General features: G+C 39.6%; 1 protein-coding gene across 2 annotated transcripts in view; it reads right to left on the bottom strand.

Moving 5' to 3' along the window:
• Window positions 1–16,765, bottom strand: part of PARP11 (poly (ADP-ribose) polymerase family, member 11) — a 55,160-nt gene that overhangs the window by 15,508 nt on the left and 22,887 nt on the right. The window contains exons 2-6 of one of the 2 annotated variants that reach the window (XM_006862679.1): window positions 9,271–9,399; window positions 8,336–8,456; window positions 5,703–5,778; window positions 2,597–2,669; window positions 2,384–2,514 (exon numbers count right to left, since the gene is read on the bottom strand). In XM_006862679.1, the coding sequence (XP_006862741.1) occupies window positions 2,384–2,514; window positions 2,597–2,669; window positions 5,703–5,778; window positions 8,336–8,456; window positions 9,271–9,399 (530 nt within the window). The remainder of the gene's footprint in view (window positions 1–2,383; window positions 2,515–2,596; window positions 2,670–5,702; window positions 5,779–8,335; window positions 8,457–9,270; window positions 9,400–16,765) is intronic. The other variant, XM_006862680.1, reaches the window with a different exon arrangement.

The following is a 16,765-nucleotide window of genomic DNA, read 5'->3' as shown; positions in this document are numbered from 1 at the left end:
CCCCCCCCCGCCCCACACACACACACAGAGTGTGACCCCTGAGAATTCTATGACCTCACCTCTGGGTCCATTGAACCCAACCAAGGCGCAGGTCCAGGCAGTGTTTCATTCTGTTGTGCGTAGGGTCGCTATGACTCAGTACTGATTTGATGGCACTGTTACAACAAGCTTACTGAAGAAGAGAACAATCCACACGATTCCACAATGAACTCCTTCGTGCTCTACCTAGACTATGTTTCTAGCTTCCTCTCACCAGTCATCCTAATCTACTCTCTTTGAAAGGCTCTCAAAATGTTTTCCAGAAACTTTTTGAAGCTCCTTCACATGTTCCCTTTTGTATCCAAACTTTGGCCCATGCAGATTCTGATAACCTGTCCCTTCCCTACCAAACAACATCTGCTTTAGGAGGTGCTCCTTGACTCTCCCCAGTCCACAACACACACAACCTACTTTTGTCTGCATGGGTGGACAGACACCTTCACTTTGTACTCCCCTGGTTTCGCCCTTACATCACTGTGGTACAATGGCCTGACTCTTTATCGAAGCTATGATCCTGTATATACTTATATCCCCAGTATCCACAAGTGTGCCTGTCACAAAGTCGGCACTAAAATGGATTTGTGGGATGGGAGGAAAGAAGGAAGACCTGGACAGTGAGTAAACTGGTGCTCTGTAGACTCACATGCTTATCTGGTGAGCCACAGGTTACACGACAATGAGGCAGACTAAATTAAGCACCTTTACAATGAGAGTATTTTCTCCTGTCATAGCAGGTGGCAGGTCCACTTACCATCACGGAGTTCTACAGGTCAACAACATTACATGAAATGGAAATAGCTTCCAATGAAATTAGTATAATATGCTATACTCCTGGTACATTTTTACTACTAGAATTTAATTGAGGATTCAAATTATGATGGAGACTAATCTGAACTCTATTTCAGAGGACACATTAAGAATAACGAATCAAGTTTTCATCAGATCATTTTAGACAAACATACTTCATTCACTGCCAGAATAAAATAAAAGAAACAGAGATCTTTATCCTTCTCTACAAGAGAATCATCTAAACAGGAACTGAATAAAACCTTCTTCTTAACTCAATTAAACTCAGTCTTTGTGAGACTGGTTTGATCTAAAGATGCAAGACTATAAAGGACACGATCTGAAAGCCTTTAATTTACCAAACTAACGTGAGACTGAAATCTGGAAGGTACCTGGGCCACATTAACTGACTTATCAGATAATGAAAGAATCTCATGTACCATTGCCGAGCAAAAGTCAGCCGTATTCTCAAGTACATGGGAATGAAATGAGCTAAGGTGTGGGATTTGCTTTAAAATATTTTAGCAACAATCACTTAAAAAGGGATATAGGATGTGTAGTAAACCTTGACAGCTATTGACCCAGATACACTAGACACTGTAGCTTTATGTCTATTTAAAACTTTTTCTGAACTAAAAAAATTCAAAGCCTATATTAAAAACAATTTAGAGTTCAAATCTTACCCAAAAATATTAATAAGAATATTTCATAGAACCATTTATTTTAAATAAAGCTTATAAACAGAAATATAACATAGCAGACTGAATTAGGCAATTCCTTGCCGTTTTCTGTTATTGGCTTTATTTTTAGGTTGTGGGCGCACTGAGCAATCTAATGGGTCATTTCCAACCTAACAGGAGAGATGAATTGAGTTTTTAAATCTCACAAAGTAAACTCTGGGCTAAGCAGAAAATTAGAAGGTAAATCTTAAAAGTATCATTTGAAACAAAACAAGAAAATAAACAAAGTAGTGAAATTGTTAAAAAAAAAAAATGTTTTCAGAACCTTCTAACTCAACATAAAAGGCTGAGTTAACAAGGTAATAGCAAACAAATTAACCAGCTCCCAGGATTCCCTTGTAATGGTAATTTCTGCCAAGATGCAAAGTTCTAAACAACAAAGGTGTCCCTGTGTGGCGCCTTGGGCTAATGCACTGGACTGCAAAGTTGGTTTGAACCGCAAGGTTGGTGGTTCAAGCTCACTGGCTGCTCCTTGGAAACCCTATACAGGGTTGCTATGGGTCGGAACAGACTGACCAGCACTTAACAGCAAACTTAGAAAGGAGCGAGGGCTTCTGGGAGTGCTGGGCATATCTGTACCTCTTACACTGCAATATAATAATGCAGGCAGAGACGGCCACATTTTCCTGACAGAGCAGTTCTCTTCCTCTTCCAGGGAATGAATGCTGAACAAGAGAGCTGAGAAACCTGATTAAAATACGGCAAGAGAAAGGCCCAGCACATCTAAACAGTTCTTGGAGCACCACTAAAAAGGAATACAATTGATACTTGTGCTTGAGTGTCTTCAAAAACAGGGTTCAGATTAGAAATGATCTCACCTGCAAAAGAACTCCCACAAGTCTAGGTTTTGAATTCTCTGAATTCTTTTAATTCGGTTGCGATCCATTGTTTTCCCAAAGAGACTAGCAACTTCATTATATTCGTGCGTTTGACTGTGCAAAGGAATAAGCTGGAAAGAGAAGTGCATACAGTTTCATTGGGATCCTTTCCAATCTTTTTCAGAGTACAAACCTAATCAGTGCTGCCCTTACCTGATAGGGCACTTCTGTATTCACGTTCTCCCAGTGGGCTGGCATGGGAATAGCCTCATTTTCACAGATGTAACTTCGAAAAGCAAAAGACGACATATAGAAGTTGATTACAGATAGTAATGTTAGGGGTTTAACCATAAAACCTAAAACAGACATAGTAATTTTCTCTTATATAACCAAGAAATATAAGAAATTAATATTATATAAGAAATTAATGGTAATATAAGAAATTAATACATTTCCAGCCTATCCTTAATTTAGCTTACTTTTTTTCAAACTTACTTTAATATCTGGAAAGCTAATAAAATCCATATAAAAAAGTATACATTGAGAATTCACCCTTTCATTCTGGACCTAGGTCTGTTTCTCACTCTCTTGCCATTCCTAGGAAATCACTGTTTTCAGTCTCTTGGATGTTTTTCTAGAACTTCTTTAGATAAATACAAGCCTTTTGTTTTTTCCACACAAATGGTAGCAGAAAACATACTTTTTGCCCTGGATTTTTTTCATTCAGTATCTTTTTAGAGATCTTCCATATCAGTACATTAAGAGTATCCTTATTTCTAGTTCCCACACTAGAGCCTGGCACCTTGTTGTTGTTGTTGTTAAGTGCCGTCGAGTCAGTTCTGACCCATAGCGACCCTGTACAGGGTTTCCAAGGGTGTAAATCTTTACGGGAGTAGAAAGCCTCATCTTTCTCCCGCGGAGCAGCTGGTAGTTTCAAACCGCTGACCTTAAGGTTCGCAGCCCGATTCGTAACCACTACGCTACCAGAGCTCCTGCACCTAGCTGACAATAAATACTACTACTTGAATGAATGAGTACATTCTCATTCATAGATGTGTAGAATTTCTTTGTATGATTATATTATAATTTACTTAACTAGTCATATTGATGTTATTTGGAGTCGTGGTGTGGCACTGTTGAATAAGCACTGGACTGCTAGCTAACTGAAAGGTCAGGAGTGCAAACCCATCAACTGCTGTTGGAAACCCTACATAGGGTTGCTATGAGTTCGAATCGACTCAATTGCACACAACATTGGTGTTATTGAGAGTCCTGGTGTGGCACCAGGATAAGCAGCAAAGAATTTGCACAGGTCATGTGTTTCTGATGGGTTGTTAATCTTTTGCTTATAGATTCCAAGGAGTACTTTATATACAAAGGTAAGTCAAAAAGTATTGCTTCTGAGTTTAACAGTTCATATATGCACAAGCTTATTCCACACAAAACATGTTTAAATGTGTCTATGCAATCAGTGGATGGCTGCAGACAGTTCTCTTAGAAACACGCTTGTCTCATTAGAGAGCTTTAAAACAACAAACAAACAAGCAAAACGTCCAATCAAAACAGCAGCTTTTGAGGGTCTCTGCTGGGCCAGTTCAAGTGAAGGCAGAAAGGTTAGCTCAGAAGGTTATGGAGGATGTTTTTGGACAACCAAAACAGTAATCTTGATAGGTTTTCTTGAAGGCCACAGGACAATCATGGGAGCTTACTCTGAAGAAGTGATAAGAACACAGAAAACTGTATTGGTGAGAAAAAGAGCAAGGAATTTGTGCTAAGGAATTTTCTTCCCCAATATGACTGAAGAGTTGTTTGTCCTTCAAGGGTAACAAAGGTTGTCCTAAGAGAATTTTTCTGGGAAACCTTTACCCATCTACCCTACAGTCTTGATGTGGCCCCTTCAGACTTGTTTTTGTGCCCCAAACTCAAAAAGCATTTAAAAGGAACAGTCCCTTGAGGCTGCCCAAACTGCCATTTTAATGTGGTTTAAATCACAAGTGCAGAATTCTTCAGGGAAGGGTTAGAGAGATGGAAACACCACCTTCAGAAGTGTATAGACCTAGATGGAGGAGACGGCAAAAACAATAGCTGCACATTTTAATTTGTTTGTTTAATAAAGGTTCCTATGATTTTGTAAAATACTTTTAGACTCACCCTCATAGAAAGGAGATCAGTTCTTTGACTGTGATAGTGACTAAAACCATTTTTACTAGTCTTGTTTTATTTTTGCTGGACCTGTGTGGTACCGTGGGCTAATGCGTCAGACTGCAAAACGGTTTGAACTGCAAGGTTGGCGGTACAAGTTCACCAGCTGCTCCTCGGAAACCCTATACAGGGTCGCTATGGGTCAGAATCGACTCAACGTCACTAAACAACAACAACAAAAGTATCATTTAAGGAGCTCTGGTAGCATAGTGGTTATGAGCCAGGCTGCTAACCTCAAAATCAGCAGTTTGAAACTCCCAGCTGTCCCATGGGAGAAAACTGAGGCTCTCTGCTCCTGTAAAGATTTACAGCCTCAGAAACCCTCTGCAGGGTCGCTACAAGTCGGAACAGACTCCACGGAACATAACCACCACCACCAAAGTATCCTTTAACTATGTAAAACTTGTTTCTACTATTTAATGTAGCTAACTAATACAAACCTCCTCGTCAATAAGAGGTACATCTTATTTACCATACTTGTAATAATTGCTCAGTATACTCCTTTAACAAAGAAATGGCCTTCATCATTTCATAGAATTCTACCTAACGGCTCCTCCTCTTTTGTTATCTTGTTTATTATCCCTCATTCTTAGCTCTATGGTCTGTACCATCGGTGCAAGAACTGAGTGCTTAACTCCCTCATCTGCTCTCCCCTCACAATGTACACCAGATAGAATAACATACAATTACAGTAACATTCTCTATTCAGATGTCTCATTGTTTTCTCCCAGACTACACAGTCTCTGAAGATAAGGAATTCCTTTATTGTGTTTCTTGTACTGATGACTGAGGTTATACTCAAACTGGTTAAGGAAATTATATTCCCCCCATTTCCACAGCAATACTACAGCATCCAATATATAATGAATAACTTTTCAGTCATGATACTAAAATGGGGGAAAAAATAACAGTAAAGAAGAGCTCTGACAAAAATCACAACTCCTAGTTCATCAAAAAACGAGAGATTCAATATTTAAAAGATTGGCATTAAGATGATTAACTAGCCTACCAAACACTTTCAGCTTATGTCTTTTTCTGTCATATAAGAGAAAGGAGAGGAAAAGAAAACCATATACCCTCCAGATCCCACCCTCTCTACCCCTGCTCTCTACAATACCTGAAAGCGCTGATAGAAAAGGGGGCTCTTTTGACTAAGCGCTGCTTTCCAGTGGTGAGATTCATTTGCTTCATTTCTGTATACAAAGACAATGACATTAGATAAGGCTGAGAACCATGCTGGCCTATAAACTGCCATGAAGATCTGTAGCCACAGCATAGTCTGAAGTCATGGAGGATACCTTATCAGATATCTAGGTACCACACCAGAGTGCTATTCAAGGGGGACAGCTTCACTGCTTGATCTAAATGCACACATAACAATGCTAAGCTCATACACTGCTCAGTATGCAGAGTCTATTCATTTCTGTATCACTCTAAGAGGTTAAATTGACACTCAAAAACAAGAGTTCCCACCTTAGGAACATTCAGAGTGCCAGCAAGATAAAACAAACAGACAAAAAGCATAGTACTGAATCTTTTGGGCTAGTCTATTATGTGGACAGATGTGCTCTGATCTCTTCACAAAATCTTAATTTACGAAAAAAGAAAAAAGATGCACTGTCATTATAAAACTTAGACAACTCACAGAATTTCAAAAATGTATACACTGCTTGACTTTTGTTTAAATTCACTAAACCAAAAATACAGAAAGCCCAGTAAATACTTATAGAAAACACTCACTCTAGTGATTAAAAAAAAAAATTAGCTCATTAACTCGAGGTATTATTTTGTTCTTTCATGGCTCAACTATGGGGATATTTACTAGGTAAATGTCTTTGTTATCAGAAAAGTACGGATTAAGTCTTAATGTGAGATTCTATCCAGTCTATCTTCTCGAAGTGATTATCATTAAAATCCAAAACAAAGGGCTTCAACTGCCTGGGGAGATGCTAGTATAAAAGTGCATGGTGGGTTCTTCCCTTTCTGTATTCTCCCCACATCTGCATACACTGGCATTACCATTGTGCAGGGGAAAGGCAAAATCATCTCAGTATTGCCACAAACTTGTGCTTCTATCATCATCCCTTTTCTTATACCATCTCATTGTAAGCTTATTTTTCAACCATCCTTAAAATAGAGACCCCAAGTTGACGAGCGGCAGAACTGTTGGGGCTAATTTCTTTGCAAATACTACACGTGAAATGCTAATACCTACATTCTTTAAAAGCATTGGACTGCAAGGTCGGTTTGAACTGCAGATGGGTGGTTCAGACTCCTTGGAAACCCTATATACTGGATCGCTATGAGTCAGAACCAGCTCAGTGGCATTTACCAACAACAACAACATCCTTAAAACAGTATCATTATGTAGAGGTTTGGGGAATTTGAGTTATTACATGCAACTCCTCTTCTCTGAGAAAGATATTTTCTGATCAGCAGTGATATCTGAGTGAAAGCTTCTAAAAATGTGATGATTAGAAAATGTTCTTTCAGGAACACCTGGCTTGCTGAATTATCTACCAAATGCTTTGACAAACTCCATCCTCTAAATGAAACCTGCTGTCTATGAGTACCATTCCATTTCAGTACTGCCCAGAAATAGCACTTGAATGTCTACCAGACACTTCTGCCTAGACTGCAGCAGAAAGACAAATGTCAAGGTCCCTACAAAGCAGCTTATTTGCCTTATGTCATTTAAAAACAACAACAACAGATATGGTTAGTCAGGAGTAAGAATCTGATAATTTTAACTCTTGAGTGTAAAAGCAGCCATAGCAACAGAAACCATTAGATATTTGGTAGCATCAACCTCTGACTAGACAATTCCCCTTTACCACTGTTGCGTCTTGACTCACCCAAAGGCACCACCTAAGATATCACCCCTATCTAACCACAGCACACAACTAACTCTGCCATAAAGATGTGACTCACAGAGGCGAGAAAAGAACAAAAAGCTACACAACTGAACTGGGGAGCAACCAAAAATGCACTCTGACTGGGAAGACACCCCCTCCATGTCTTGTTGAGCACTTGGCAGCAAAGAGCTGAAGCTAGCAGCTTGACACAGAAAGGGTTAACTCCAACAGATTTTCACAGGTTACCTAAAAACACGCCACTATTTTTATCCTGGTGAAAATCTAAGTAGGGCTAGCTTCCAGATTAGCTGACTAATATGTGGAAGAAGCAAAGAGATCAGGATGGCAGAAGGTAATACCCATTTACAGAAATTGGTTTCTGGTAAAGGTACCAAAGGAAGGGACACTCAGCTGAACTCTGGTCTTGAAACTATCACCAACTACCTGTATGACTTTATCACTTAACCTCTCCGTTTAAGCCTTAAAATAAAAAGGCTCATACCTACTTCAAAAGACTTTCGGAATGATGAATACAATAAAAGCTAGAAAGTGCTGTGTTCCTTAGAAGCAAAGTATTGTATCAACTCGAACTAGACAATCTCCATATCCGCTAATATCTACCTTTCTCCCACAGACTGGCTGACGGGTTTGACTGGCTGACCTCTGGTTGGCAACCAAGCATTTCAACCACTGTCACAGCATATAAACCTTGATAACAGGCAATGCTACTCAAGGACATTTTAAATCTGGAATCTGTAGTGCAGTATTCTGTACATTATAAAGAGGATTTACTTCACTGTTGGCAAACATATCAACTTATCCTGGTCCTAAGAGCTGCAGATTTTACCATATCAATATACTAAAAACACACAACTATTAGGGAAATAAAACATACCTGCAAAGTCTATCTTGTAGCTGAATTTGGAAGTAGTAAAAGAAATGGAGCCACAAGGGTTTGTTTTGAAGCTTTTTTCGATATCTTCACTGCTAACTGAACACTGAATGTTGGTATCCGGCTTTAAGACAAACCAGAAAGTTTCATTTACCAGTTGTTCACGTTATTAATGGCTTAGCCACAGAGGTGGTACTGTGGTCAAAGAGACAAAATGGAGGGACCAGGGAAACTTATTCATCTGTTTCAGTTCCTGACACACAGCAAGAATCACAGCTGAGCCAGAATAGTAAAAATGGTTTAAGGATTAGAAATGTCAATAAGCGGTTTTAGCTACTTTTTCCAAATTACTATAATTTTTACAGTCACCTTCCTAAATGGCTCAAATTTTCTTGAAAGCAGCCTTGTAAGTTAAAAAAAAGAGCACAAGTCTTGGAGTAGAGTTTCAAATCTCAACCTACCCACAAACTAGCTGTGTGACCCTGGACAGATTACATTGACTTCTCTGAGTTTCACCGCCCTTGACATCTGCCTGAGAGTTTTTGTTAGAATTGAGAAACTGTACCTTCAGCACCTAACATAACACCTGGCGTACAGGAAGCATTTAATATGGGCTTGTTCTCTTCCCTTTCACTTTGTCTATCCAATCAAATTTGGAGTTGCTCAGGTATACGGATACAATGCAACTCTCAGTCATATTTACCCTCAGTATGCACAGTAAACATGCTGCTTCTTCTAAATAAAATATGTGATTGTGAAAACGTAAGGTAAGAAAAGGAAACAGACTAGAGTTTTTAACTTCTCTTTTACTAAAGCTATCTGATTTCCACAAGGCTTGACTGCTTTTCAAGTGGCCTGTCTCTATTCATTGTATACAACAGCAAGGTGATGCTAAGTGACTCTCCATCCATTCTGCTTACATCAAAGCAAGGAGGTACCTGGAACATGTGCCACTTCCCGCATTCTGCCAAGTAAAACCAGCCCCACTGGGTGTCTGATGTGTCCATCTCATCCATCTGACTGTCTGTTGCTTTGGGTAGGAATTCTTCTGCTTTGTGGAACATCTTCTAAAATGCCAGAAAGAGACAATGAACAAATACTTCTATTAGTAACCAATGTCCTCTTTACAGATCATTTTTCTTCTTTATAAGAAAAGTGTCTTTCCTATAATGATACTTAAAAAAAAAAAAAAAAAAAGTGTTCTATCTTGCATATTGGCTCTATGGATAAAACATTCTAAAAATACTGATCAGACTTGTTTAAAACACATTAGACAAACAATAATACACTTGGGTAGGATATATCAGTGTCTACAAAACCTCTTAAGTAAGCTATATCAGCATACCTTCAAATGCTTGGTATAGCTCTAAGAAATTTCTTAGGATATGTTCCTATAGTTGGTCAAGAGGATTCATGCTATGACTGTTGTTGGTGTTAAGTGCTATGGAGTCGGTTCTGACTCATAGCAACTCTGTACAGTTGCCAAGCAATGGCTGGTGGGTTTGAACCACCAACCTTGAGGTTAGCAGTTCAGTGCTTATTCTATAGAACCACACCAGGACACTAACAGTAATGTTGTTGTTAGTGATATTGAGTCAGTTCCGGCTCATAGCAACCCTGTATAGGGTTTCCAAGGAGCAACTGGTGAATTTGAACAACCAACTTTGTGGTTCAAACCGATCTTGCAGTTCTGCATTTATCCTACAGTGCCACCCCAGGGCTGTAAATAATAAAGCTGTTAAGTACCACTGAGTCAGTTCTGACTCATAGCGACCCTGTATAGGGATTCCAAGGAGCTACCCTTATATTGTGGTGCTGTAGATCAGCACTGGACTGTGAACCACAAGGTCAGCAGTTCACATCCACCAGCTGCTCCTTGGAAACCCTATACAGAGTCACTGTGAATCAAAGCTGAGTAGACAGGACTTAACAACAGCAGCAACAATGCTTATATAGATCTTACTATATGCCAAGTGCTATTCTGGTGGTGGTAGTCCCTGTGTGCTGTGCAGTCAGTTCCGACTCATAGTGACCCTCTATAGTGTTTCCATGGCTGGAAATCTTACAGGAACAGAAAGCCTCATCTTTCTCCCAGAGTGGCTGGTAGATTCAAACTGCTGACCTCATGGTTAGCAGCCTGGCTCATAATCCACTACACCACCAGGGCTCCGTAAGTGTCATTCTGTTGTTGTTGTGGTGGTGGTTGTTGTGAAGTGCCGTTGAGTCAGTTCCAACCCATAGCGACCCTGTATAGGGTTTCCAAGGAGCGGCTGGTGAGCTTGAACCACAGACCTTAAAGTTCAAACTGGCTTTGTTGTCTAGCACATTAACCCACAGTGCCACACCAGGACTCCAAAGTGTCATTTTAAGTACTGTGAATTTATTGAGGCCTGATAATAGTCCTGTAAGGTAGGTACCATAATTACTGCAAATTTATAAATGAGAAAACTGAGGCACAGAGAAGTAAGTGACACACCAGGAAGCTAGAATTCAAACCCAGGGAGTCTGTGCTGTGAACCACTGTGACACACTAGCTAGATTTCATTATCGATATAACTAGAACACGTGAACTTCTGCACACATTATCTTTGAGAAGGTAAGCGTTCTTGGGTAGAGACAATGGTGAGGAGGAGCTCACTAGGAAAAAGGTTAAAGCAAAACAGAAACCAAACACGCTGCCACTGAGTGGATTCTGACTCCCAGTGAGCTTCTAGTGCAGCACTGCAGGATCAGCACTGGACTGTGAACCACAAAGTCGGGGGTGCAAACCCACCAGCTGCTCCTTGGAAACCCTACACAGGGTCCCTATGAGTCGGAATCGACTAGACAGTCTTTAACCACAACAGCAACACAGTGACCCATCAGGATGGAGGAAAGCAACCTGCTCCTCAGGGTCTCTGAGACTATACACCTTCATGAGGGCAGAGAGCCTCATCTACTTCCTGTGGAGCACGTGGAGGGGTTGGACCACCAACTGTGCCACCAAGGTTCCTTAGGAAAGGGCAAATGAAGAGAGATTCACTTTATCTGAAATGTGGGGCTTTCTAGCCTCAGTCCTTTCAGGATTTTTTAATTAATAATTTAATTGTATACAACTAGCAAATGAAAACATTCTCCTTGTCAAGAAAAAAAGAAAGAAAGGAAAATCCAGTTGAGATAAAGTTCAAGAATGTTTTGATCATCACTTCCATCTCTGGTACCTTCTCACTGTCTTTCTCCAAGGCTAAGCAATATCAGCTCAACTCTACGTATCATCCAGACTTTTCTCTGTGATCATGTGCTTGTGTGAGGGTATGTGTAATCATACACATGCGTACAGGCAAGTATGCTTATTGAGGGTTCACTACAATTTAGGGTTTCTCCATTTTTATAAAGAATCTGTACTACTTGAGTAATGTAAAATGCCTATTTTAATGTACATTTTGGTTTTGAGACCTGGGATATGATTACGTTGTCTAGGCCACAGTTTCCTCTCCATAAGATGGAAATTAAAGACTCCTTCCTTGTGGGGCTGTTGTCAGAAATGAATGAGATAATGCATTAAAGTACCAAGTACAGTACCTGAGCTCAATGAAGGGGCTTGTTATTGTTTACTCATGTTTGGAAACTCTCCACAGAATGCATTATGAAAATGTTCTGGATTTTTTCTTCATGTTTTAAAGTTGACTGGCTGCTGAGAAATGGAAAATAGAACATTCTAGCATCAAGAGCTTCAGGGTAGAGTCTACTATTTTACCATATGCATGTCTTAACTAGAAAATAGAGGCAGAGTTCAAGGAATCCTGGTGTGGTGCTTTAGGATAAGCGTTGAACTGCTAACTTAAAGGCCACTGGTTCAAATCTACCAGTCACTCCTTGGAAATCCTATACAGGGCTGCTATGAATCAAAACCAACTTGATGGCACTTAATAATATTATTGTTCAAACATTTTGGTGATTTTATTGTGTGTGGAGAAACAGTGAGTGAGGGTTACCCAAACTTAGTTGTTCCTTCAGAAAACAAATGTAAAAATCTGGAAGGATGAGTATGAAACTAATAGTTCAAAATATTTAGCTTATGAGTTCTATATTTTCTCTATTAGGAAAGGTAATGGGAAATAGAAGAATACCCGTCACACCACATACCTATAGCATGCAGGTTTTAGCAAGTCAGATTGTCCCTGAAATCATGCTTTAGGCCCATGCTCTAAGTCAAAGTAAAGAAAGTCCTTTAAGAACTTCCTGTAATAAAGTTTTGGGTAGGAGCTAAGACAGATTCATAGCTATCCTATTTTAGAAAGGACAGCACTATGGACAAAGAATAAGGAAGACTGGAGAATGGATGCATTTGAGTTATGGTGTCAGAGAACACCATAGAAAGTTCCATGGACTGCCACAGAACAAACAAATCATCTTGGAAGAAGTGTAGTCAGAATGCTTCTTGGAAGCAAGGGTATTGAGATTTCATCTCTCATACTTCGGACATGTCATCAGAAGAGACCAATCCCTAGAGGAGGACATCATACGTGGTAAAGCAGAAGGTCAGCAGAAAAGAGGAAGACCCCCAGTGAGATGGACAGACACGGTGGCAGTACTAAAGGACTCAAACATAACAACAAAGGAATGGAAAGGACTGGGCATTTCATTCTGTTGTGCAAACAATTGCTACGAGTCAGAATCAACGTAATGGTACCTAACTACAACAACAATGAGCAGAGATCAGTGTCATGAGCATTACTTATTGTTGTTGTTGTTAAGTGCCATCGAGTCTGTTCCTACTCATAGCAACCTGTAGGGTTTCCAAGGAGCAACTGGTGAGCTTCAACTACTGACCTTGCGGTTCAAGCTTGCAGTCCAGCACATTAACCCACAGCAGCCAAACAATGGGCATTACTACAGTGCTTCAAATAATTTACTAATTTTTTCTTCCATAACCTGATGTGCAGGATAAGTCATTACTCTCCATATACAGTCAGGAAAGCAAAAAACAAATAACAGAGCTGAGAATAAGAAAACTTTTGTGTCGAGCCATAGAGTCAGAAGTACAAAGAAGATTAAAGGAACAGCCAAGACCTCTTGAGCATCCGTTCTTCCCTAAACTGCCTAGAGTGCTGCCTCACTTTCATATATAGACAGTTGTTCCCTCTCTACTCCGGGGCCAAGGCTTAATTTAATTGCTTTACTTCAGAGATGCACTGGCTTTCTTTCAAAAGATTTATTTCACAAGACTAAAACTTATAATTTTCTACAAGTTTCTCTGCAAAGCAACTGCTATTTTGTATAATTAGGCTCAAGGAAGAAGTCTAGTTTAAATGTATCAATTGAAAATACTGTAATGACAGAAATAATGGCTCCAGGTTAGAACCCATTTACAGGCAATAAAGAAACAATGTATGCATGTTATCATTCCTGGTGTAGACATTTAATAAGTGCTAGCTGAATGAATTCGTTCAGCTACCATGCATACCTTGATTTTCCTGTTTTTAACTGGCAGATAATGACACTTCCTGTTCATCAGACTGTGAAGGGAAAAGCTAGGACTCACTGGTATAATGTGGCAGCGCATTTGGTAAATTTTGAAGTGCAATGTGTATATTGGTGGGATCTGTTATGATGCTATCTACTCCAAAGAGAATCTTTCCTTATAGAGCCTGGGGGCAGTCAGTCTGGATCATCAAGTTTAAAGAATGAGGATAATGAGTTTAAAGTCAAAATATCCTGCTGTCTAGAAGGAAAATAATGCGGCATTTTAGACTGGTTAAAAACCTTTTGATGTTTATTAGAATAAACACAGTATAATTAATTTTGTTAGTCCTTGAGGAAATCACATTTGGTAATGAGAACCCCCTTGGTTCTGGAGAAAGACAATCCAAAACCTGTTATTATAAGCTTAATAACAGGCGGACAGAAGTAAGGAACACAATGGACCCTTTCCCCAGGAAAACAGCATGTGAACTGGTGAAACTCTTTTGAAAACAAAATTTCAAGTCTCAGGAAATTGTCCTAATGGCATACAGCAAACGGGAAAATATTCATTTGAGAAAATGTGCTCAATCTCAGTAAGAACAGTGACTCTGTGGCCCCTGAGCCCCGCTGGGCTCCATTCTCCCACTCCACCACGCTGTGGTACAAAAACTCTACCACTGGCAGAGAATGCCTCTCTCTCCAGCAACCAGTCTGGGGCTACCGTTTCATTACAGGAGCTTCAAGTAGCTGGCATTTCTCATCTCCTCTAGCCTTGAGGAATCACTCAATGGTGCAAACAGTTAAGCACTGGGCTACCAATAGGAAGTTTGATGGTTCAAACCCACTCAGAGGAGCCTTAGAAGAAATGTCTGGTGATCTTCTTTTGGCAGGTCAAGCAATACAAATCCTTCAGGAAAGGAGGAATGGAAACAGGAAACACAAGGAGGAAGTGGGTAACTGATGTCACAGTGTGGGGATGGCAATCAATGAGTCAAAACAAAATGTGTATGAACTGTTAAATGCAAAACTGATCTGCTCTCTAAACCTTCACCAAATTTATGAAAGAAAGTTTAAAAATAAACCCCCCAAAAAACTCTATGGAGCCCAGTTCTACTCTGAAACATGTGGGGTTGCCATAAGTCAGAGCAGCTGATTTTTTTATTATAATTATGTTCAGAGAACCAAATGGACATGCTTAAAGAAACATAAATGACAACGTCTCATCAAATAGAGACTATCAACAGAGACTGAATTATTAAAAGGAAACAAACAGAAATTCTGGATTTGCAAAGTTCAGTAACCAAGATGAAAACTCACTAGAGACAGTCACCAGTAGATTTGAGCTGACAGAAGAAAGAATCCGGGGATTTGATGAGACACCAACACAATTATACAATTTGAAGAAAGGAGAAAGAAAAAAAATGAAGAACATTGAACAGAACCTCAGAGAAATGTAGGATACCATTAAATGAACCAACATACACAAAATGGAAGTACCAGAAGGATAGAGAAATGGGCAGGGAGAAAAAAAAAATCAGCAAAAGGAAAAAACAGGTTACTAGCAGATTTCTCATCTGAAGCAAGAGGCCTGAGGCAGTGTGCTAACATAGCCTAAGTACTCAGAGTAAAAATCTGTCAACCAAGAAACATTACCACCATGGAGTTAAAATACAGACATTCCATACAGAAACAGAGTATTCACTGCTAGCAGTCCTGCCTTACAAGGAAGTTCCTCATGCTGACAGCAAGGGATGCTAGACAGTAATTCTAATATATACACGCACACACACATATGCACACACATGGCCACTAGTAAAGATAATTATGCAGGCAATTATAAAGACAGTATAGTTGCATATTATTTCTTTTGTTTCTTGACTAATTTAAAAAGCAATTTTAAAAAATCAAAGATATATTTAATTACATTCTTGGGCCTATAGCATAAAGAACTGTAATATATCTGGCAATAACAGCATAACGGAGGTGGGTGAGCACAGATCTGTATCGGAGTAAGGTATGATACCAGATGGCAATTTAAATCCACAAGAAAAATGGAAAAGAGGGTGAATATGGAGGTAAATAAAACTAAGTAAATATAATATACTTGCTCTCTTGTTTTACTGTGGCACTGTGGGTTAATGTGCTGGACTGCAAGGTTGGTTTGAACTACAAGGTCGGCAGTTCAAGCTCACCAGCCAGTCCTTGGACACCCTATCAGGGTCACTATGAGTCGGAACTGACTCGGTGGCACTTAACAACAACCTTAAAAACTTAACATTTGATATATCATTGGAATTGTAACAAGTATATGCAAAAACAGTTGTTATGGGCCGTTGAGTCAATTCTGACTCATAGTGATCCTGTGTAGGGTTTCTGAGGAGCAGCTGGTGGGTTTGAACTGCCAACCTTATGGTCACCAGACTAGTGCTTATCCTACCGTGCTACACCAGGACTCCGTGTAACAGTAATAGTACAAAAAAGGTAGCAACAGAATGGAGCTACATAGGAGTGATGTTTCTGTGTACCACTGGAATGTGTCAGTACAAAACTGAAGTAGATTCTGGTAAATTAAGATCTACACTGTAAACCCTAGGATAACCAGTAAGAAAATGAACAAAAATATTTTTTAAGTTAATAAAAGGACTAAGACTGTTATACTAGAAACTATCCACTTAAAACAAAAGAATGCAATAAAGGAGCAATGTTGTTGCTGCTGTTGTTAAATGCTGACCTACAGCGACCCTGTATAGGGTTTCCGATGAGCGGCTGGTGGGTTTGAACCACTAACTTTGTGGTTAGCAGTGCTTATCCTATAGCGCCACACCAGGTCTCTTAATAAAATCTAGAGCAGAAATAAATGAAGTAGAAGACAGAAAAACAGAGACAAATCAATAAAACCAAATGTTGGTTACTTGAAAAGAAAAACAAAAGAGCCCTCACTAACGACCTTACAGAAACAGTGAGGATTATAAAGGAATACTACGAAAA

This window comes from Chrysochloris asiatica, unplaced genomic scaffold, assembly GCF_000296735.1.
Source record: "Chrysochloris asiatica unplaced genomic scaffold, ChrAsi1.0 scaffold00050, whole genome shotgun sequence".
Lineage (NCBI taxonomy): Eukaryota > Metazoa > Chordata > Mammalia > Afrosoricida > Chrysochloridae > Chrysochloris > Chrysochloris asiatica.
The sequence above is the reverse complement of the archived record's forward strand: the minus strand, read 5'-3'. Positions and strand labels throughout refer to the sequence as shown.